This window comes from Gallus gallus, chromosome 1 (genome assembly GCF_016699485.2).
Source record: "Gallus gallus isolate bGalGal1 chromosome 1, bGalGal1.mat.broiler.GRCg7b, whole genome shotgun sequence".
Classification (NCBI taxonomy): Eukaryota; Metazoa; Chordata; class Aves; order Galliformes; family Phasianidae; genus Gallus; species Gallus gallus.
Window position 1 is genome coordinate 121,370,436 of NC_052532.1, and position 24,669 is coordinate 121,395,104.

Below are 24,669 nucleotides of genomic sequence, written 5' to 3' on the forward strand. Positions count from 1 at the left end.
AGCTACTCATGAAATATTCATAAAATTCCTGCTGTTGCAGAACATCTTTGGCCTGTTGTTAGAAGGAAATCATGCTTATGTGAGCACAATTGCTAGTTAGTTAAATTTTGAGGACTAATAACAACTTATTAAAAGAAAAGCTATTTTCCACAGAAGGCAATGAAAAATAAATGTAATGGCAGATGATACGTCCTTCAGCTTCCTCTAGTACCACTACTCTAAAAGAGGGCAATATTGAGAGATACTCCTAGATCTGTATGCGTATCAGCAGGTGACTTGTACTATTAGGCTACTCTAGAATGCCTCCCTTCTTGGGAGAAAGCCTCACGCCAATAGGTTCTTGCTGTTAGTGATGATATCACGTAAGCTTTGAAAGCAAACAAATATAGGGAGAGGGAAGTCTCATCCCAAAGAGAAAGCAAGAGCAATGGGACAGAGAAGCAAACAGGTAACTGTCATGTTTTAAGGTACGCACCCCAGAGCTTGGGTAAGCTGTGTGCTATTGCTCTTTGGAGACAAGTTCCCATATCCTGCATAAAGGCAGAGAGAACTAGAGGGACATGGACATGCACAGAAGGACCGCAGGGTAAAATGGAATAACCTCCCTTCAAATAGTTATCTAATGCTTGGTCTGCTATTATCCTTTTGTATTTCCCTACAAGATACACCACGAAAATGTGGTAATCCCACTCTTCAGCTGCTCTAAAAACACCAGCTCCCCCCCCAACCAGAGCTGTGCCCCCCACGACACCTCCAATGGTAGTGATGTGATCCAATGGCCTAGGGAGCTACAAGCCAGATGCACAGGCCCCACCTGTCTTCCAACTCATTTTAACAGGATTTTGAAATGCATCCCCACATCAAAGAAAACAAGCAATTACAAAAAGCAAGGAACTGCACCAAAGGAGCACACCCCTTGCAGGTGTAGGAAGCAAGAGGTACCCACAGAATTTCCTCCCTGAAGGAAGACTACAGGAAGGGCGTTCACAGTCCCAGTACTCCCACAGGTGTGTCATTACTGTGCAGCTTGGTGGTGGTTACACCAGAGTGAGCAATGCAAATAAAATCCCAAAGATAGCACAGTAGAAGGACTGTTCAGGTACCAGTAAAAGACATTTAAGTACATCCAAGTGTCTGCATCACAAGTACGGCTGTATATGATAGCATTTTCATGCACTAGTTACTCCCACAAAGGTTGTGATAAGGCTTTCAGGCAACAACCACATCTCTCAGCGTATTTACACATAACAGTGGACTATCAGCATGGCAAGAAGCCAGGACCGTTTTCCTGCCCTACTTCAGCAATCACAAAGGTTTAATAGCCCTAACAGGTCACCACACTAGATAAAAAAAGCAGGTTTTCCAATATGAAGCTAGATCAACATTTTAAAACAAACACCAGGATGTAATTCTACATTCTGAGAATGGGGCATATCATTCTATCCAGCCAGGCCGCTCTGCCTCCAGCCTCCATAGCACACAAGAAAAATCCTCACTTCCTTGACTGTTATTTGATCAAGGAAGAGTAGTCCAAAGAAAAAACACAAATTTATCCTAGCCCTGTTAAACCTATGGCAAACAGGCTTTCAGCTCACCATGTATAGCAGCAGGGAAGGATGCCAAGATTAGGGTGAGACAAAATTGGCTCCTTTTGATCCATTTGATCAACCTGTAAGAGCAACTGGCTGCGCCTCTTCCATCCAATCAAACCAAAAATCTGCCATAATAGACTGAACTGCTGGACACATGCTATTTAAAAAAAAAAATTCATAGTGTAACACCAGTGTATAAAACCATATTTCCTGAAACATTTCCATGCCAGATATTAATTTTATTCATATTCTTTGCAGCTGTATTCCATCCTGGTTTTAACATCTACCACTTTACTCTAGGTACCACCTCAGACAAAATAAAGCTGATGAGTGAAACAACGCGCTCCAAATCATCTGAGCTGAACGTGTATATAAGCAATGCCTTTTTTTTTTCATGAAGGGTGGTTTCCCTGGGTCAAGGGCCATTTTGAATATTTCTAGCCAAGATGAAACTAGTTACTGCTACCAATAGGGGGCTGTGCTCACCCTGAACTGGCTCTTGCATCTTCTAGTGGCCCCAGCTCTACACATCCTTCATCCCACAGGTAAAAAGGCACCCATAGTTTGGCTGTTCCTCCTACCTCAGTTGCCATTCCCAAAGAAAGAAAAGGCCCTGTGTTTGTCAGATGGTGCAGTCCTACAACAACTAGATGCATCTTAAGTCCAGACTGCCCTCGTTCAAGTGGACTTAAGTTCAGGTTCTTGTTTCTGTTTCTGTTCTTTTCCCACAAGACCACTCCTTTTGCAGCTGGGATGGGACCTAAATTGAAAGAAAACAATCTGATAAGAGTTCCTCTGGCTGGTGTGTTTGGTAGTTTTCAGGTGGAAGCCACAGGCTAGCACAGTATGACCACCACTACTGGATCAAGGAGGAGAGAGGCTGCATCGCAGATTTACATCAGTTTATGCAGCCTCAGGGTGCAAAGCTCCCAGATCAGGTTTAACAGAAGAACATTCAATTAATTTTGCCAGGAAGCAAACGATCTACAATACAGAAACAGTTCTAAGAAATAACCCAACAGAATGAATTATTATACTGAAAGACTTCTCACCAGTTGCTTCGGTGCCTTGGTAGCTTGAAAGCTGGCATTTCTGCTCTTCCACTCTGAGGCTAGTTTGGAAATTTGTTTGAGGTATTTTTCCTGCTTCTGTTGCCAAAGGCAGACCACAGAAAAAAGATCTGAGTCTAAGCTTGAAATCCAATTCGTGTTTACTTATGTCTTATAAAACTTTCCTCTTCTTCACTGAAATTGGAATACTTGGGTATCACATAACAGATATCCTTCTCTGCACTCCTTCCTTATTTACCTTCCCATACTTCTGTGCAGTGATTGTGAAATAACTTTTTTTTTCCCCGAGAGATTTGATTTATGAATTCTCACTAATACGTTTGTAGAAAGTTGCAAAAAGAAAAAAGAAATCTTAAAGGCTGTAGCCAGTAAAGTAAATTTACTGAAGGACTCCAGTAAGGTGATTGTGAAATACCTGCTTTTGTCCATGGATCCATCCTAATGATCTGCCCCTCCTCTTCTGCAAACCATTCCATTTTCAAGTTACTGCTTTCTCTACTTGTTCCTTTTCTGTGTGTTTCTGTCTGGGGACCACTTCTCCCTCCCTCCTGCCCCATGAACAGAACCATTCACGACTTTGCTCTTTCCCTCCCATTTAGCTTCATTCTCCACCCACAGGGAGGCAGAGTCTCTCCACTGAGCTCAAACGGATCCACACTGCCGGAGTTCCTCAGCCCAAGGATACCCCAGAGGGACTGCTGGAGGCTTCCAGAGGGATGTCACCTGCTCCTGCTGCCATCGATCACATCCAATAGAGATAACTCAGAACCTTGGAAGCTGAGAAGAGCAAGAGGCTCCTGGCCACCATCCTTGAGCCCCACCTCAGACTTTGGAGTATTTTCTACAAGGGAGGCAACTTGCCCCCCTTTCTGCCACAGGAGAAATAAATATGAGATCCTTTCTTACAAAACTGTTTGACCTACACTGTAAGCTACTCTAGGATGAATCAGGATTGTTCGTTTGTTTTCAAAGACTATAGTGAGCCAAACAGGACCATAAAAATAGCTTGGCCAAGGTCAGTGAGGCTGGTAGTGCCTCACTGTCAGAGGCAAGTCAAGAACTCTTCAGCCTTAACACATCCAAATACTTCTTATTTTTAACAACCTGCAACAGAATGAAGTCACACTATAAGCTATTCCTCAATCCTAGAAAGACAAGAGCTACGATTAGAAAAATGAGGAAGATGGTTTTAAAAGTTCAGTGTAGACAAAGTGCCAATAAACAGACTTGGAAGGCTGGAGAGATTTGCCCCGGTTTACACAAAGGTACACTCTTAGAGATATACACAGAAATTTCAAAATCTAGAAACAGCAAAATAAGGGACCCCATCAGATTCCTATCATTTAATAACCATTCACCCATTTATGCCCTCACTATTTCCTCCTATCCATCCAATGTTGAATATATCTTTTTCTAGTTGGCCAAAGAAATTAGCTTCATAGCTGCAAACACTTACATCCTTCATAAGAAATTCTAAAAGGCCAAAAGGCATAAAGCTCTCCCATGCAAATCAGAGGGAAGACATTCATATTTTATTCAGAATAAGCCCAGTTCAGTGATCACATATATTCTGAAAGGGAACAGGACTGGAAGGAAACAGCAGCTTCAAAAACAGACCAGGGGCTGATTCCCTAAAGAAAAAAAGCTACTCCCAACATAAGAAAAAATAAATGCAACATTTATGTTTAGAAAGCATTTCACAGTATTTTCTTTGCAGCAGTTCACAGCCTGGGAAGAAGTAGCATGAATGTCAGCTGAATGTTATGTTCTCTGTGCTTTGGTTTATGTGTGGAAAAAAAATATAATTAAATATTAATTGTTGTTACAATCCTTACAAAGATGTTAACTTAATGCTGCATTCCTAGCTTGATCATGCCAGCATTAGAAGTCTTGTAGATTGTGCAAACAATATTCAGCAAAGGGCATATTTTGCAGATAATATTTGCCATTACTGCTATTCTAAAAAAAAGGTCCCTCAAAACTGTCACCTTTGTAACTTAATCTTTTAATAAATACAAGACAGTGATATGCAAGATAGCACAGTTCTACAGCACGGGTAAAATCCTTCCCTATTTATTACCCAAGTAGTAGTTGGATTTTACTAAATCAAGACAAATACAATCACAATGAGAGGAAGGGGTCATTTAAAGTAATCACTTTCTGAAATTAACAGTGATTTAAATTCAGCATAAAGAAGGGCATGGCTATTCTAGATTCATCTTCTCATTTCAATTTTGAATCAAAATGTTAATTCAAAACCAGGTATTTATGTTAACACAAACAACGTAACTCCCCAATCCCGTAAAAGCTTAAGACTTAGCTAAGACTTGCAGATAGCTAACCTCAATAGATACAGGTATTTCCTAGGAAATATTATAAATAAGCATAAATAATACAGAAGATAATGCAATAACCGTATCTATCTAGGTTAGCTTTGGCAAGTGTTTTAGCACCCAGTTCCATGTCCTCAAAAGAGAAAATTACCCTCACTTGTTCTCTGAGCTAGACATACGATGTAACTGAAAGCAGCTGAAAATGGTATTATAGAGTAACTACTCAGCCTGGTTTCTACTGTATGACAGTACACCGGCACTCAGTTCTCTAAGCCCTCTCTCCTACACAAACACATAAGTATTCTATTTGATATCTGGACTAAAAACAGAAATTCATAAAATTTGGTTGTGGATATGCAAATATGACAAAAACAAAGACATTTCAACAGACCTCCACTATGTGAAAATCTCCACACTCAGAAGACAAACATTCCCAAGCCCATACATTCAAGGAAAGGTTGTGCTAGTTGAACAAAGTAAGGAGGGTTTGAGGAAATAACAGAATCAACCAAAAGTGGACTCTTGCTCTTCAAAGGCATGTAAAAAAGGATAAAATGCAGTGCTGATAGCAAGTCCTCTGGCACTACTTATCAACATAGTCATACAATAAAAGTACCATTTTACACTGAGTGAGAATGGTAGGTAGATAGAAAGGAACACAGAAGTGATGTTGGGACACATCTGGATCATGTACAGGAATGCTGATGCACACCAATAAATCTGTTCCCTTGTCTCCCTCCTATAACCACTACATTGGGAGCAGAGGGGACATCTTCTTCTTTGGCAGCCATAACAAGCCCAGTCAATGCAGGCAGAGGTTACAGATCTGGCTGTAAGTAGGAAAACCACCCTGGAGGCGCATCTCCTGGGAGACTCTCAAGGTCAGGCTGAACGTGGCTCTGAGCACCCTGATGTGGCTGTAGGTGTCCCTGTTCATTGCAGGGGAGTTGGACCAGATGGTCTTTATGGGTCCCTTCCAACTAAAACCATTCTATGATTTTATGAAAACCTATTCCACGTTGTACTTCTGCTAAAATGCTAGCCTGTTCCTCCCTTCCTAACTACACATGGTGATTAACACCTCACATTTTGAAAGAGAGAAAGTAATAAAACTGTGTTACAGGCTGAAGCCCACATCCCCCACAGAGTGACCCCAAGTTACACTGAGGGTTTGCTTACAGGTCTGAGCAAAATGGCACCTGCACTCTTCATGTTCCTCACCACATGGGCAGCCTCAGCAGGAGAGGAGGTTCATAAGCAAACAAGCACTGAAAATGTTCAGTCTGAAATTCATTTGTAAATAGTTACAGGGCTGTTTTGAAGAAATACAGAGACATTCAATCTGCTTCCATATCAGCATGAAACTACATCACCTATGACAATTAAGTTGTTCAATCAAAGCAAATACTCGCATTCAAGGACAGGCTGGACGGGCTCTGAGCACTCTGACTGAGCTGTAGGTATCCCTGTTCACTGCAGGGGGGTTGGACTACGTGACCTTTAAGGGACACTTCCCACTCAAACCATTCTATGATTCTGTGAAACTCAAACCAAATAGTGGTCTGCCATAGCCATTGGTTGAATTTACTGGAAGATTTTTCTTCTTCTGCCGTTTAGAAATGAAATACACCAAATAATGTTCAAAACCACTGATAGCTTTACAATGTAAGAAGCGATACCCGTAGACCAGTATGACCAATGAGGAATTGAAAATAAAAGCTAATGCTACTAAGCGCTCATACAGGAGCAGATTATTCACCAGACTCCCACAATCAGGATTATTTCTGAACAAGAATTAGTAGGACAAAACCTAATGCACCAGAATGGAATTATTCTAATCACATAGGATGTGATTAGATGAAAGCTATTAAAATGGCCGATTATAGTGTCTGTTTTTCTGTACTGACACTAGCAATACAATGGGTCTAGAAGGGATGGCCTTCCAGCCATCCAAATTCTAGCTACTAATTTTTGTGGCTCAGCTATAACAATAAAACTATTTTTGAAAACCTAGAAAGGAAGACAAGGAGAAATCAAAACAAACATTCAGTCAAGAGTACACCAGGAAAATAATTAACTAGCCTGCAGGTAGACTCACATCAGGTTTGACACTTATACCAGCTTGTATTATCCCAATCACCAAGAAACCTAAATAGTACACTACCATCACATCATCTATATTGAAAATCTTTAATTGTATCTTCCAACTGCAGGTGGAAACTACTTTAACATCATGCTTTGTACTATCAGCAGAAATAGAAATACAGCTTGTTATTATACAAGTGTCTGCAATTTACCTGACGTGTGCGCACACCACTTGCCCTTCCAGGGCTTCTGGGTTTAAGGTGAGAGTTCTCAGTTTCTTTTAAAAATTCTCTTTTTAAAGCATTTGGCTCCTAAAAATTGACCACTCCATGAAGAACTGTCTTTAGATTACAAAGGTATCTGAATACACAAAATGATGAGACTGGAACTTCTAACGAATGGCAAATCCAACAGGGAAAGAAGGAAGAAAGGGCAGTGATCAAAACAAGAGAAGTGGGAAAAGAGCAAGCATCTGTATTAAGTCTTACTATCAGTAGGATGCTACAGAATAGCAAACATTCAGGGCTTAACGATAGAAAAGTCCATGCTCATGTTTCTTCACAGAACAAAGAACTGAAAACACTACTTCCAATGCAGACATTTTTAATGAGAGCAAAGCTAGATAAACGCACCATGGTATCTGGGCGATACCATGATGGCTTGATTTAACTGTCAACTGACAGTTGCAAATTTATTTGAAATGCAACCCTTATTAGGGCTATACATTGTTTAACAAATTCTTCCTTAAATCCTCAAAGGCTACAAATTTCTCCATATTAGTCAGTGAGTATTTACACTTTGGACACAAAAGAGAAGAACTCCACTGGAAGGGACTGAAAGACAACCACCCCAAACATTTAGTGTTACCACTAGGGCATATTCAAGATTGCAGTAAATAACAGGCCAAGACCCTGTAGGCAAAGGAGGAAGCTGAACCTCTGGGAGACCTTGCACATTTCCGCAATTTGGTAGCACACCGTATTTCAGGTTTTGTCAACCTAGAGCCAATTCTCTTTCCAGTTATACATATCTGTAAATTTGAGCTAAGTATAATGAATAGCTTTTGGGGAACCAAAGTACGTACTTCTGTTTTTTTTTTTTTTCTTTTATCTTTTCTAAACAAAGTATTGCCTATCACTAGCTATTTGTCCCATTTCCAGTGATGAAGCCATCTAAAATCTATCAGTGAGTTATCCATTCCTTTTGGCATATTCTATAACACTTCCAGTTTGTTAAGTTGCCCAGAAGAAATCATTATTTTACTTCAACAGTAACGGTGACTTTCAAGAAGATCTATTTCAAAGCAAGATGTTACTTTTCAGTCGCAGAATGATTTCTTAGAGAATTTACATCCTCTTTTCATTTGTGTTCCAAGAGAAACTTAAATCCAAGTTAACTCCCTTGCAGTTACGCATTTTATCTGGAATCTGAGAAGATTTGCTGCCTTATAAAATGCATACTTGGCCCTATTTGTTTTCATGATATATATTTTTTTGATGCATACTGAAATCAAAAACAGGGGCGACAGACCCCTGAACAGGAATCACAGTCAAAGATCAGGAATTGCTTCACTGTGTAAGGACAAAACAAAATTTGCTTACTGCTGGTGAGTTTCAGGGTTAGGCATACAGGACAGGACTCCGGAGTTCTGTCCGATGTTTGCACAAAGAAGTCCTATATACAGCAACAGGCAAAACTCTTGGTTTTTTTCTACTCCAACAACCACATTAGAGAACCCAGTTAAAACATTCCTTGACACAGTCAGACCTTGGCTTTCCTGCGAAGCATAAACATGACCATGTTTAACCCAGTCCTTGAGGCAGATGATTGGTGTGCGCTGCATAAACCTCTGGCCCAGTTCAAGGACGCTGCCAGAGCTCAGCAGCGCTGGGTGCCTGCTCTCCTGAACAAACAGCTCCTCTTTCCACCACTCGCTGTGCAATGCAAAAGCAGTGCTTCAATATAAAAGTGCTGGAGTATGATTTGCTTTTATTTCCCTCCAGCCACAATCCCACATCTTTCTCTCCCCTCAACGTGCATTCACGCGTCAAAAGAAATTACCCTTACTGTTTAGCCAAAGAATGGTTTCTGATTGCCCCTACACGTATGGAAGACTTTAACGTCAAAAATGTTTGCACACAACAAATTTCACTTTCTCCTGGCTTAAACATTCCAGGTTTTCTTCCTGTTTCTGAGCTACAAATAATAAATAGTAATAAAAATCAAATGGATTGTAGTTACTAATGAAAATGGTCTAAGCAGCCAGACTAGTTATAAACAGTTAGTGATGACAGACTACCATATGTTAAGCTTCTCATTATTGTGCCAGAAAACATTATAATCACCTTAATTATGGCAATAGGGCGATTTTTCCCCCCTCACTGGTGATGTAATGCCATAAAGCTCAACCTCTTCTGTTATACATTACTGTCTATAGCGCAGAGAAGCATATGCACATATTGTCAAACGTTTATGCAAACACATCAATTTGCCAAATACGCAACTATCCTAAATGGTCTCAAAAGAAGGAAAGAAAGCAAACTTTACCTTGTGTGTTTTGTTGAAATATTTTGTTCAGATCCAAAGAGGAAGCTCTGGAATGTGATTTCTGTGGCCTTGGAGGTGGAGTAGGGGGCTCTTCTCCCTTTTTCATGGCATCTTCTATGGATGTGCTAGAATAAGACCTACGGAAGAACAGTTAAAAAAAAGAAAAGCAGAAAATATTTTATTTCGGAATCCATTTTAAACAATTACAGTGAACAGTATCTAAAAATACACTGACCAGAACTTGAGTTCGTGGTGGAAATCCCTTGCCCTGCTAACTAACAGTTCCCCCTGTAACAAGGCGGATTTATTTGGCAACAGGGGGAAGGAACTGGGGAAAAGGACCTGTCATACTTTGAGGGCTAATTCTTTCTAAGGCCTACTACACTACAGTTTCAGGCTCTTTTCATGAAACTCCAACTGCCACAACAATAACTATAGTGACTATTTTGAATAAATCTGGGTTAAAAAAAAAACAAAAAAAGAACTCATTACAGCTTCTGTTGCTTTCCCAACTGCAAGAGTAGTGTTTATACAGGTGTAGCCTCAACTGACCTCTTATATGCAATATTTAGTCATTTATAGTGCTTTAACTATCAGAATATTATTTTTCACAGTAAACAATCACCAAATTCAGCAAAATCCAGAAAAACTGAATGGATCCAAAGCAATCCAGGCTGGTCAAGTACGTGTCTCAGTACACCCTTCTAGGCCATTCCATATACGTCTATATCGTGTAATCCCAAGGCAGTGCATTTGGTAAAAGCTTTGGTTTTGCTGAATAGCATCCAGTATTTTTCAGTTGTTGTAGTTACCAGTTTTTCTGCATGATCAAGAGCTTTGTTCAAAATGAGCACTGACAATGTGAGATGTTATACATACTATAATACATTATGTATGACTGGCAAGACCAGAACCACACTTGAGTAGAACAGAAATAACTCCCACTACTGGGAAACAAATCTTTTCTTGCCAAGCAGGCTGTTGTTAGAACACAGCTATTTAGTGGGACAGACACTTGGCAATACTGATCCTGTTTCTGATGTAAACTTTAAGAAATACAAGAGTGAAAGCTGTAATTGCTTCCAAATTTACATCTGACACAAAAACCTCTGCTGATAATGAAATTTTTGTCTTGGTAGAGCCTTGAACTCCATGTAATTATCATTTAAGACCTAACTCAAACCTCCTAAAATAACTGGGAAAGGTTTTTTAACAGCTACTAGGTAAAAATGCCTGTCGCAGCAGTGCCAACACAGAGCCCTGTGACAATGGATCTCTGCTTCCAGCGGGCAGACCTCAGCACCTTGTGTTAAAAAGCCAGCCTCCTGGGCTGGGTGCAAGGATGTGCCTGGGGATGTCCAGTCCAACTTCTGCATTGAAGCAGTGACATAAAGTCAGATGTGAGACAAATGTGACTGCACTCACGTTCAAGTGGCGTTTTTCAAACTTGTTTAAGCATTTGCAACTTTATGCAAATTGCATAATTGAAAAGTTGAAGAAAGTTGAAGAACTTTCACATGAATTTTGCATAAAATAGTCTTATGGATGTTTTCTTTCTTATTTACATTCTATGATTAAGCAACACAGCAAGAGAATTTAAAACAGTATAAAAGCAAAAATGGCTGTCAGCAAAAAAATGGCACCCAAGGAGGTTCAGCCTTTCTGGATGGAATCTCTAAGAACAGGGGATTTCCATCTCCATTCATTATGTGCAGAGCTGGTCTTCTCTTATTAGCAAACTCTGACAAGCTTATAAGGAAAGAACTCCTGACTGTACTTTCTTTGACTAAGAAAAGAATGGAAGCCCCCTGACAAACCAAAAAACAGAAGTTTTAAGGTGAATGCACGGTATGGCTGCCCAACAGAAGAGCCAAAACCAATACATAATCTGTTTATACAAAGTAGTTCCTGGCACATCTCCCATTTCTTTAGAATATCCAAATCCAGCAGGTGCCATTCCTAGTACTCAGTTAAGAGCTTACACCACGCACTGACCAGTCACAGGCATGCATATGCATAGCAACCAAAGGATGCACTCATTCACACATGAGAGCTGAGCCCGTGCCACGGCATCTGCGCACAGCCACCGTGCAGGGTTTAACAGCAGGACAGCACTGAGCCTTTCCCGGAGCCAGGGGAGCTCCTGCCATCCTGCCATGGCCCCACGAGGCAGGGCTGGAGGCAGCCATTACCCCAAGGAAGCAGCCAGGCAGAACTGCCAGGGCCTTACAAGCAGGGACCGCAGGGCATAATGCAGTGCTCCTGGGGGCTGCAGCTTACATGGCAACACCCATTATCACACCTCGCATCTAACATCAGAGCAGTGTACATCTTATCCTGAAACAGAAATGAAAGTGGTACCTGGATCTGGGTCTGGCTTTAAGTGCATGAGGTTCCTGAGCAGCTGAAAGAGAAAAGAAAAAAGAACTGCTAGCACACGCTATGTTAAATAAGAGCTGTGAGATCAGTGTACATTTGAGTTTAGCAAATGTGGATGTGAGAGCTTGCTCATCTCACGTGATTTGTTTTTGCTTCTCCTTCTCCTTTGTTTCTGTAATGTGTCGATGTTCTAAAAATTCAAAAGCCCAAGTGGAGTCAGAACTTCACCTTCTGACTTGGCTGTCGCAGAACAGAGGAAGCAATGGGTCTGACAGCACTGACCAGCAGTTCTGGAGGCAGCCATGACAAAAGAGAGTTGGCAAGCAATGCAGAAATAACATAAGCTTCCCACAGAAAATATCTTTCTCCTGGTCCAGATGTCTATATGTTGTCCCAAATTCCAGAGCACAAACATCTACATCCTTCCTAAATACTTCAACTAATCAGTATAGAACTCCGTGCTCTTGTCATCCACAGCAATTTTTAATACATCAGATTGAAGTTACTTCGACACAGCAAAGGCATGGCATTTTAAGAAAGGCATTTTAAGAAACAGTAGAAAGTTTTATAGGCTAAGTGTCAGACAAAAACATTTCTCTCAATGTAAAAATCTCTTTCTTTTGTTTGTGTGAATTCTGAATATCCTGCCACCTCCAGATTCTATGCAATAGGAAAACAGTAGCACTGAGTTACCTTCTCTGGAAAATTCCTTGAGGCTGTTCCTCAGTTTACATACTCTTTACAAGACTTTGCTGTTGCTCTCCTCACTAACATAAAGTAATCTTGAGAAAATATATCCGTGTGATTGCTTTCAAATTCAGCCCACTGAGATATCCTCCAGGTATTGCAGCAGCATGAGTGATCCCAGGGCACTTACAAAGCGAATCTTTACATTTTCCTGTTGTTCTGCTAATCAAGGCACAACACTTCAGAGAAGCAAGGAGGATAGGGAAAAAAATTCTCAAAGCTTCTGCCTCCTTCATATAGACGCCTGCATCCAAGTCAGACATTTATCATCAGCTGCTGTACAGCACTGCCTGAAAGTACAACAGATCCCCCCTAACAGAACAGGAGCTCCCTGTGGCAGCAGCTGGCAAATACGGACCTTTTCATGGCTCACACTGTGTCCCTGCATAGGCCTTGCACAGGAGGCTTTAGGCATACAGAGCACAACAAATACCATATGCCACATGTACAGCCGCACGCTATTTCTTAACAAAAGAAATGGCTTTCAGGGTCACGCTGTGATAGTTGGTGCTTTGGATGGAATAAACCCAAATGCAGCTGGCAGAGATACAAAAAAAAACACTTATAAACCAAATTCGAGCAGATTATTGTCACCAGCAAACTGGCTGGCAGTCATTCCAGGTTTCTGTGCAACAAACTCTTATAAAAGCAATTAAAGAGGAAAGAGGGAATTACTATTAAAATATGCAGTGGTGATAATCCTGCTCTCTCTGTGTCAAACTTCCTGAGAACACGACTTGAGAAGCCACCTCTCTACAGCCATATGACCCAATTTTTCAAAATACTGCAATTGCTGATTATTAAATTACACACGCCATTATTAAATACACGCCACTTAGAAATAGGAAGTGTAAATCCTCTCCAAGCTAAGCCATGCTTAAGAACCATCCAATTTTCCTTCTTCTACAGAGATAGTAATTCTGTTCGTACTTCTTTTAGAAAGCCTTTCTTCTGAAAAAAAAAAACAACCCGACAGGTAAAACTGACGTTTTATCTGTCCTTGAGGACATCTTGTTGAGGTAAACAGAGAAACACAAAGGGAAGAGAGAGACCTGAAAAGACTGCAAATAAAAAAAATATAGCAACATAATACTACTGTCAAGGATTTTCTTTTAAGCTTCTGAAAATCAGGAAATTCGACGCTGCAGTTACACAATACCCAGATCCAGCCTTAGCGTGAACCTTTCACAAGGTGAAAAACAATACACAAAACTCTTATAAAACAGGTAAGTTCATTATTAGGGTATGCAAACAACGTGGCAGCATTTCTGTGCAATGTGCTGGCGTTGTGGTGCACTCACACTGTGCATACTTCACGTGTGAGGTGGAGGTTTGCACATATATACAACATAATCATTCAAGATGACACAAAAATATTTACTCAGCTCATGAGTTTTCCATATTTCTACTGCTATGAATAAACAAGCTTAACTAACATGAAACCAAGACAAAATCAAAGTTGTTGAGTAAATTGATTACATTTATTATTTAAAAGTTTGTACAATTCCTGGATTAGCAGAGCCTGACGAACTAAGCAGCCTGGTTTGGACCAATTAAAATAGTGTATGATGGTGAACTTACTTATTCACTCAAACCACAGGAGAGTGTTGAGGTTCCCTTTTTGGGTGTGTAACTGCTTCCAGCCCCTCCCTCAACTCAACTTCATTTTAACATTTCTAATTATGCAGAATCCATAACTTCTGGCTGCAGCCTAACAGACAACTGGGGCCTCCCTGCTTTATGGGATGGAGACTTGAGTGGAAAACTGTGTTACAACATGCTACACTGATAAGGAAAACAAAACAAAATTTCTTAGTTTAAATCACCTGCAGTGACTCACCTATTATCTCTTATTGGTGGCCTAGACAGAAATTTAAATGTTCACAAATTTGATCCCGTAATCCTCTAAAAGTCCAAGGCCAGCAATGATCTTACACTTGGCAGTCTAAATAAAATGGACAGACTTTCAGAGATGCTCAGCATGTACAGTTTTTACACTGCCTCCCTTGGTAAGCAAAACCTGCAGGACTGCCAAAGAAGCAGGAGGAGATGCAAGGGAGGAAAAAATGATTGTAGCAATGGTGATGTGCAGGTGACAATGTTTTATTTTTCTTAAGCATACCAAAAATGGAATTGCTGAAGTGAAAATCAAACTCCTTGAATCACAGAATCACCAAGGTTGGAAAAGAACTCTAAGATCATCCAGTCCAACCGTCCACCTATCACCAATATTTCCCACTATGCCATGTCCCTCAGCAGTACAACATCTAAATATTTTCTTGTACATCTTCAAGTACAGTGACTCCACCACCTCCCTGGGCAGCACATTCCAGGTTCCAGCACCTGACCAACCTCTTGGAGAAGAGGTATTTCTTAACGTCCAACCTGAATCTCCCCTGATGCAACTTGAGGCCATTCTCTCTTGTCCTATAGCTAGTTACATGGGAGAAGAGGCCATCCCTCATCTCACCACAACCTCCCCTCAGGTAGTTGTAGAGAGAGATAGGATCATCCCTGAGCCTCCTCTTCTTGCGATGCTCCTGGGCAAAATGTGGAGGGCAGGGACCAGGGAAGACAGAACTGAGTCTTTGAATAGACTCCCTTTTCCCTTCAGAAGGGAGCGAATGTGTGTGTCTGCCTGCCTGTGTAAGAGAAGCAGCAGTTGTTCAAGACGGTTGGACTAGATGATCTTAGTGGTCTGTTCCAACCTTAATGATTCCGTGACTCTAAGAACAAAGGCTGATAGGATATCTGGTAGATGCCAAGTGTTTGGGAAGAAGCCAGGAAAAAAAAAGGGTGGCAAAAAAAAAAAAAGAGTTGAGTTGGGAAATGAAGCATGCAGCTGTTGAGCAGCCATGAATAAATTGAGCTGTGAGACAGAACTGCTGTGACAGACATTTGGAGTCAGTTTTCTTAATCAAGGATATCTTACCAAGTAAAAATGTTTATTCAGAAGAAAAAGAAAGCAGGTCCAGATTCTAATTTCCCTGGGAAATGTCCAACATTCTTACCATTCTAGGAAAGAGGCTAACAAAGGGGAGGGCAAGGGAGACCTGATGAACTGAACGCACAGAAAGTTTCTGGATCAGCTAAGCAATTTTCCCTATGTCATTCCAAAATTAAAATTTTCCAGTATCACAGGAACAAGGAGGTTATATCAGAGGTGGAGAAAGAAAAATCATAGGTGATTTTGCAAGAGGAAAGCCCCAGAAACAAAAGCTTGTGCTGGTACTCTAAGTGCCAAAAGGCTATTTACCCTTACACTTCCTAGTGGAAAATGTGAACACTGCTTTATCACGCACACAAAAAAATCATTGCAGTCAGTTACTGACACATCACATATTTGTTTCACATTGGAGAAGGGCTTTTATCAATAAGATACTATTGCATTTCATTTGTAGTACAAAAAAATAACAGAATATGTCCAAAATATTTCCAACACACAAAGAACACACATATGCTAAAAAAAACAAGGGAAGAAAAGAGAGAACCTTTTGACATCCTGAAGTACTAATTAAGACTACTCGTAAAGTAGGAGCCGTTACGAGGTAGATGTTAATTTCAGTAGTATAATAATAAAAGAGAAAAGGGATCTTAAAAAAAATAGTCAGATTACATTGATTTAGGTTTGCTCTGATATAAAAATATATGGTTGAAATTCCAGTGGAAGTGATTTTTTTTTCCTCCTTACCTGTTTTCACAGTCAAGTGCTGAAATTCCTTTGGTATCGCTTTGACAGTAGTGCTTACTTTAAGAGCTTGTTAAAAAAAAAGAAAGAAAATTACTTTAAGTACATACAGGTCATATCTTCAGGTATCAGCTCTGAGAAAGCAGCAACTAAAACAGTATCCGCTGGAATGCTTAATAAAGCCAAACACACATGAAGAGAAACCAACAATAGCAAAACAGTCTCAGAACATCAAACATCCTAAATAGTATTCTTAAAAGCCAAAAAGTCAAGAATAGAAAGGCCTATGCCCAACTTGCCAAATAATCCCTAATTTGAGGACTTGATGTCTGAATGAAGGAAGGACACTAGCAACACATGACAGAGCTGGGACTCACCTCTCTGAAGGTACAAACCCAGAAACCCAGGGTACAGCAGAGACAGCTGCTTTTGGCAATTGAAGCCTCATCAGCTTGTCAAATAGCACTGGTAGAGACAGGACTTAAAGTAAACCACAATTTTTTGCTTATTCCTCTCTCACCAATGTCTATGCATTCTTTATTAATTGCTTTCTCAAGTGTTCTTCATACACTAGCATATTTTAATGCATGTAATACACTATATTATAAATGACCACTTTTAAAGAAATCTCTCATCTTCATCTGCCTTTATCAAATAAAATGTGGGACGAGGCTGGTTCGCAGATCAAGTTCTATTTGCACAATTTCCACGCTTAACTATATCATAACCTGATACAGTAGTGGAGCTAACCTACTTATATCATTTTGAAAATGAAGGAAAATTTACTCCTGCAGTCTTGAACTGCAGATTCTTCAAGTCTGGGAACAACTTCTCAGCCAGGAAAGCAATATGTTCCTTCATTTGCTGGAATAGCAATAAATGGTAGAATGAGAGAGCATTTGTTCTTCAGCTGACAAGGTAGGAGTCTCTGTCATAAATACAGCAAATCCTCAGCCATGAAGGACCACATGAATTGGAGTAGCTTTCTCGTCTGACTTAATGCCTCACCAGCCCAGAACAAAGAACAAGTTCTTCACCTATCATGGAAGAAAATGAATTCATCAAGTAAAAGTTAGTTCTTTCCTGTATGTTTGAAAGCAATAACCTTCACAGTTCAAGTCCTGGTCTTATGCATTATGATTTTTACAGCGTAACAGACCTCATCAACAAAACATGAGTTTCTTGGAATACACTGACAAACACACATCCATTTTGACAACTTTTCTTAAGCCAAAGAATACAAGAAATATGCCAAACTTGGTCACACCTGTTTTAGAATGTCATTCAGGAATGTGGACAACCTGACCTCAAGGCTCTGATGTAGACAGCTGCAAAGTCAAGATCTACTTCTTTTTTCTCTTTATTTTAATGAATGCATTATCCACAACTCTGAGAATCAGGCAAGAAAGTACCCACAAATGTTTCATTTCCACAGTTGAGGAACAAGGACAGCAAGTGAGAACCTGAAAGGTCAGGGACAGAGAATATAAAAGGCAACGACCATGCTACGATCCAGGGCTGATTCTGGAAGTTCTGAGCTGCTGAGTGTAAAAAGAAAAAAAATCTTCAATTTCACTTGGTTTGCTCCCAGACTCCAGATGGCATAAATGAATCTTTTCCAGTTTGTCCAAAATGTTTGTTTCACAAGAAAATAAAGGGTTGTAGTTGTTTTTTGTTAGGTTGTTGTTGTTTTTTCATTCAGAATAAAAATTTGATTTTGAAATGTTGCTATTTTCTGCAAAAAAAGTAAATCCAGAACTTGATACAATCCGGCTTCTACTCTACAAAATCTCAGACAATGACAATTACAACTTTGTTGAAATAAGAAGTGCAACATTACTTGCCTTAGGAATAGGCCTATTTTAAAAGGCATATTTCATATAGTTCACATGGGATAGTTAATTATTGAGCAAACCTATCCATTTCTTTTTGTTGACATCAGCTGCTGTCAATGACCTGTCTTTTTATATCTACAGCAAAACAAAACCAGCTTGGAAGTTAAACATACCATTGCTTCCGTCAGCATATACATGGAATTATTAATTAACACATGGAATCTAAATGAAAAAAATATGATTTGTTTGAATACCTTGTTTGTCATCTTTGCTTGTATCTTTTATCAGGGCAGAGTTATCAGGTACCTCTTCAGTCGATGTTTTCTTAAAGAGAGAAGATTATTTATTATAATAATAGTCAGAGCAGATACACACATTTAAGAATGCAGACCAATGTGAATAAAGGTGATTTTCTCTCCTGCACCAAGATTGGCTTTATATGATAAAGAAGCAGGGAAGATCTTCAAAAACATAGCTATGACTCCCTGCTTTTAAAGGTATGCCAATTTCACACCTGAAATTAGTTAAAGAAGCAATTCATCAGTGAATCACAAGGAACTAATGATTATATGCAAAGAGAGACTTCCCAAAACAGAGCAGTATCATTCTGTGTTTCCTTTTTTCCTCTGGGTATAACTCCTACACTAGGGCTGAAGAAACCTTCTCCAGCCCCTTCAAAAGAGTTAGTCTCCATCTGAACAGTCTATTTAGTGAAAACACAAGCTGGACAGCACAGTCCAGTAGTTCTGCATCTAAAGCATTCTGACTGAGGTGGCTGATTCTTGGACTACTTCTGTCTTTCAACATGCACTCACAGAGAAGGGAAAAATGATTTCATTAGCATGTCTGCTATAGCCTCTAATGGGAAAACAGGAATCACAGAATCACAGAATGACCTGGGTTGAAAAGGACCACAATAATTATCCAGTTTCAACCCCCCTACTATGTTCAGGTTTGCTAACCACTAAACCAGGCTGCCCAGAGCCTGGCCTTGAATGCCTCCAGAGACGGGGCATCCACAACCTCCTTGGACAACCTGTTCTGGTGTGTCACCACCCTCTGAGTGAAAAACTTCCTCCTAATATCCAACCTAAGCCTCCCCTGTCTCAGTTTAAGACCATTCCCCCTTGTCCTATCATTATCCACCCTTGTAAACAGCTGTTTCCCCTCCTGCTTCTTTGCTACCTTCAAGTATTGGAAGGTCACAATGAGGTCTCCTCAGAGCCTTCTCTTGTCCAAACAAAACTAGCCCAGTTCCCTCAACCTTTCTTCATAGTAGAGGTGCTCCAGCCCTCTGATCACCTTAGGGGCCCTCCTCTGGACCCAATTCAACAGCTCTGTGTCTTTCTTGTGCTGGGGATCCCAGGCCTGGATGCAGCACTCCAGATGGGGCCTCACAAGAGCAGAGTAGAGGGGGACAATCACCTCCCTCTCCCTGCTGGCCACCCCTTTTTAATGCAGCCCAGAAAAAAGCTGGCCTTCCAGGCTGCAAGGACACACTGCTGGCTCACGTCCAGATTCTTGTCCACCAGGACCCCCAAGTCCTTCTCTGCAGGGCTGCTCTCCAGTGGTGCTCCTTAGCTGTTCTTTATTTCAGCAGCAACTTATAATGCAGGCATTTGTGGTTTTTCTAACTTCTGCTGTGTAGCGTACTGAGAAGGAAATAGGAACAAATTCTACAACCAATATCTATAAGAACAATTCCGTGACCAAAACATCAATAAAAGAAATGTCAGAAACCCCAAACTTCTCGAAATATTAAGTTAATGCTGCTGATTTGTTTTTTTTTTTCTTAGGGAGCACACATCAAGCTACAGTCCATTGTGCCTTAAAAAAATGAATAAGAAACACAGATCTTGCAGACATTTAAAAAAAAACACCTCCACAGTAAACTGTCATGAGATCTATTTTATAAAATTGCACATGCAACTCTCTAATGCTTTTGAGGAAACAGCACTGCAAAAACACATTGAGGACTCTGAAAACATTTGCGCAAAACACTTAACATCCCTAGCTAGCCATGACACTCTAAATATTACAGTCAGTGCTACAAGAAAGTAAAGCAAAAAGGTCACCAGCTGGCTAGGCAAAGAGGTTGTCACATATAAGAGAACCAGTGGTTCTGGATTTTCACAGACTGCTTCAAAGCAAATAAAAAAAAGGACATTGGGAAGAAGAGGCACAGAAGCAATTTAGAGTTGAATATCTCAGGATTGCCAGATCCAATTATGATTCAGATTCATCTTTTGATGTTAAGATTTATAATCCAAATGCATGGTAAATAGCAACTATTGGTGCTGCTATAGCATGGGAGAGGATGAGACTTGACGCTAGTCTCTCTCTTGGTTTCACTAGTTGCTAAGAGTGTCAGACTAAAGACATAACTCAGTGAATGGTTGAATTGATGGAATGATTCTCAGAAAATTCAATGAATTGTGATGTGACGTTTCTGAGGGAGCTTAGAGCAATTTCAGCCAGTCATTTTATGCCTATAGTGAGAAATCTTCCATCTTATCTTTAAGCTTTTGGCAATGCTTCTCAACGCTTATGGAAAGGAGCCAAAAGAATGGGAAGAGAAAAAAAAAAACAGAATCAGAGTGAGAGACAAAAACCTGAACACAAAACCAAAAAAGGAAAAACTGTGGTTAGCAAAATCAGACACTCTTGTCTTTCTTGAACATACTGTTATCTGCATTTGTACATTTTTTGAGTTTAACAAAGCCTGGTGTTCAAATCACATGTCTGCTGATATTATTTTCTTTATAAATACAGTAAAGAATCATCTCCAATTTACTGTAGTGCTGTAGTTCAGCAGTCACAGTAAAAATGGTCTCCTGAAACTGAACAGAAAGAATTGATGATAGATGGAAAGAGACAAAAGACATGGAGATGATGCATAACTGATTGCATTGATAATACAGTATTTCTAATGTAGTGGCCAAGTATCTAAACTGTGTTTCCTCAAATAGCGAAGCTACAAATTAAATTGCAAGAGTGAATTACTGCACTTCCCACACAGTGAGATGAATGGGAGATGAATTATTGAATTTCCAAATGAAACTCATTCAGAGCATTAATTCCGAACATAAAAACATCAGTTGAACAACAACAATGAAAAATCAAGCCAAAATCACTCTCAAACCAGTTTTGAGAAGACATTTTGTGCTCCATTAATCTTGGATAACAAAGGACAAAAATAACACAGCCTTACAAAAAACTAATTGAAAGCTCTGCCCAACATGTCTAAGTCCTAGACAGTGAAAAAACAAAGCAAAGCCAGAGAAACCATTATGAAAAAAATCAGGTAACTCTCACTGTTCTCAGCCAGCAGGTAATCATGCTACAAAATCTTCCTGATTTTCAACTCAGCCATAAAGAAATGGATTTTACAGACCATCCTGCCACCTTGCAGAACCTAGGAATGGAGTATCAGTGCATCCAGCTGTTCCCCCAAGAACGGTAGTTGACTATTTCACAGCACGGTAAGTTTTTTGCCTTTATGGCAAGAACATCTTAAGGAGAGAGCAGAGAGAAGGCAGAGGGGGTTTAACAGCTTAACTTTTGGAAATCGAATGAAAAATTAAATGTAAAATGGGGGATTTGTTGCTTGGGGTTTTTGTGAGCCTGAGATCTTTCTTGGGTCACTTAGATTTATCCTTATTCTGCACTAACGTTAATGGACCATAAACAAGCAGAGCCTAAAAATAAGACATTTAATAATATCATGGAATTGTACTGGTTAGGTTATTGGAATAACATTTTATGACCAAGAAACATAAGGTGACTTTGAAAGCAAGATTTCTGAGCTTTCTGAAATATATACACAAATACTGTAGTCTCAAAGTCCCAAAGGCTGTGCTACCGAAGAACAATCTTTATCGCAACTCTGCAATAACAAAAGTCTGCTCTGATTATCTGGGCAATCACTTGTGAAGACAGCATCCTAACTGGAACAAGGACTCCCCAGACCACAGAATACCAGAATAATAGTGCTGCTTTCAAAACCCAATACAAATGCTTTGCTTTAGTCGAGCTGCTGTACAAAAGCGATACTCAGCAAGTACCTTAGGGAAGCCACACATTTTAAAAGTTCCAGAAGACAGATTAGATATTCAAAGCATGGACTGCAGCGTTACCTGAAGCACACGTTACACTCGTCCGTGTTAGAAGTAGCAGCTCAGGAGGGCCTGTCTGGCCCTCCTGAATTGAATTCAATGGTGGAAGAGCTGAGTTCTGAGCTAGAAACAACCCAGGACAAGGCACAGGGTTGAAATAAATGGGGAAACACTTGGCTGAGCTGGCATGACATGTCATCACTTTTTAACCTGGCAGCGGCAGCAGAAGTATTCTATTCAATTGCAGCAGCAATCTGCAGCAATTTTCAGAGCCTTAACAACTCTGAGCTGAAAGCCCATTTTTTCAGTCAATCTGCCATTTGATTCTCTGTCTTAAATGCTAAAGCTCTGAATCCCACAGTGTATACGTTCATAGTTGCAATATCCAAGCATGACTCAATGCTTGTTAGTTCAGCATAAAAGACTGTTAAAGCTTCATCTTTTGGTTTTTTTTAACCTCAGTAATTAGGACTTCTCCTTAACTTAGTTTTGCTTGCAACAGACTTTCATCTGACACTGTGATACTGTTTACAGTAGATCCCTAAGATTCCTTCAATGTTCTCCCCTCGAAACAGCTTTCCAGCTCCTTACAATCACTAAGTAGACCCTTATGTGCTAATTCCTTAGACTATAAGAAAGCTCAACAATCAAATGGGGACTGTGTCACCTAGAACTCTACGTGTGTTCATACTGCACGAAACCAGGGATACTTTCACCTCCAAAGAAGCAAAGCAGAAGGAATCAGGACAAACCAAGTTGGTTTTCGCCTCATCTGCATGCATGGAAATGGAGCTCTGAAAGTATGAGACTGTCCTATTGCTTGGCACTCTGCAGGAGCTGTCCTGAGCACGCCTGACTAACCTCCATCCGGCTGAAGTCCCGAGTTGGCTGGCCGCCGGGCAATGGCTCAGAGTAAGAATCGAACAGCGCACACTCATGCAGAGGCTTCAAGGAGGCTACAGGGGAATGGAGAACAATAAAAAAGATGGAAAAAAAAAATCAACAAGAGACATGTCAACTATGTGATTAATAGGCACCTCTTAAAACCAGTTACACACTAAAATGGAAAGCAAGTAAAAACTAAGGACAATAAACCCAGTCACTGCTGTGGTACCAATCATCTGCAGTATTCCTCAACTAAACAGCACTGAGAGCAGAAAAAAAGAAACAACACTTCTGAACTTTTCACAGCAGTATTTGCAAGAGCTGCACTTCTATTCCATAGGCTCAGGTTCTTCTGCTGATCATGGAATCATAGAATCACCAAGGTTGGAAAAGACCCACAGGATCACCCAGTCCAACCATTTACCTATCACCAACAGTTCTCACTACAGTGATAGTGATATCACTACAGGATTAGTTCATCTCACATGCACCTCCCTTAACAGCTGGAAAACCTTTCTTCTTTAATATTGGCATACCAAATACAGAATAACCAGTCTTCAGGTCAAGTCTCTAGTTTCTGGCTAGCCTCTGGTTCAGCTGGAGAAATTGAGCTCTTGCAAATCTGTCTTAGTTTAAAATACAGTGGGTTACATACAGGGCAAATAGCTTGACAGATTTTTTGTTAATTTGTTTTAATAAAAAATGTCAGGAAAGAAGGTGCTGGGTCAAATTGTCAGCAGAGCCGTGCTAGGATGGAGTTTGGCCCTGCGCTTGTAGTTTATAGAACAAGCAATAAAACTAGCCAGATTAATTCATTCTGAAGTGCTCTGTCTTATGCTCCGAGTCACTTTATCTGAAGCTTTAATAGTCTTATCAGACACAAATATTTCCCTTGAAAAACCTACTCCATTTTGAGCTTAATAGAACCTGATGAAAAACAGTTTCCAGAAACCTTTATCATGTTCCAAATCAGACAAATAAAACCTAAATTTCAGAGAAATGAAATCAAACAATGAAAATACTAAAACAAAAAGTTCATTCTAAAAATCTTTTGACATTTTAGCTAAGTATATGATGATTTGCTTACTTATCAATCCTTTTATTTTAGAACTTGATACAAACCAGGGCTGTATTCTTACTTGTCATTCACAGTGGTATAGTGTGTTGAGATGCTGTGTTTTTTAATTATACAAGTCTAGAGATTTCAGAATCCTGACTAGGCAACAAGACATTTTCAGATCCTCAGATCAACAGCATTCGCTTATTACCCACGGCATGTAGCATGCCTAGAACAATTAGTCCTGTCACCCTTCCACACAGACCAGCTTGAAATGCTTGGCTCTGTCCAACACATGAAGAAATAATCATCTATGAAAGTGATAAATGCTCAGTG

At 40.1% G+C, this 24,669-nt stretch overlaps 1 protein-coding gene across 4 annotated transcripts in view; it reads right to left on the reverse strand.

Moving 5' to 3' along the window:
- The window catches only part of REPS2 (RALBP1 associated Eps domain containing 2), a 93,999-nt gene that overhangs the window by 24,727 nt on the left and 44,603 nt on the right, over positions 1-24,669 (reverse strand). For all 4 annotated transcript variants that reach the window (NM_001030806.2, XM_015273117.4, XM_046940654.1 and 1 more), the window contains 5 exons: positions 23,253-23,347; positions 18,531-18,600; positions 16,445-16,510; positions 11,989-12,031; positions 9,628-9,764 (listed from right to left, as the gene is read on the reverse strand). In NM_001030806.2, the coding sequence (NP_001025977.2) occupies positions 9,628-9,764; positions 11,989-12,031; positions 16,445-16,510; positions 18,531-18,600; positions 23,253-23,347 (411 nt within the window). The remainder of the gene's footprint in view (positions 1-9,627; positions 9,765-11,988; positions 12,032-16,444; positions 16,511-18,530; positions 18,601-23,252; positions 23,348-24,669) is intronic.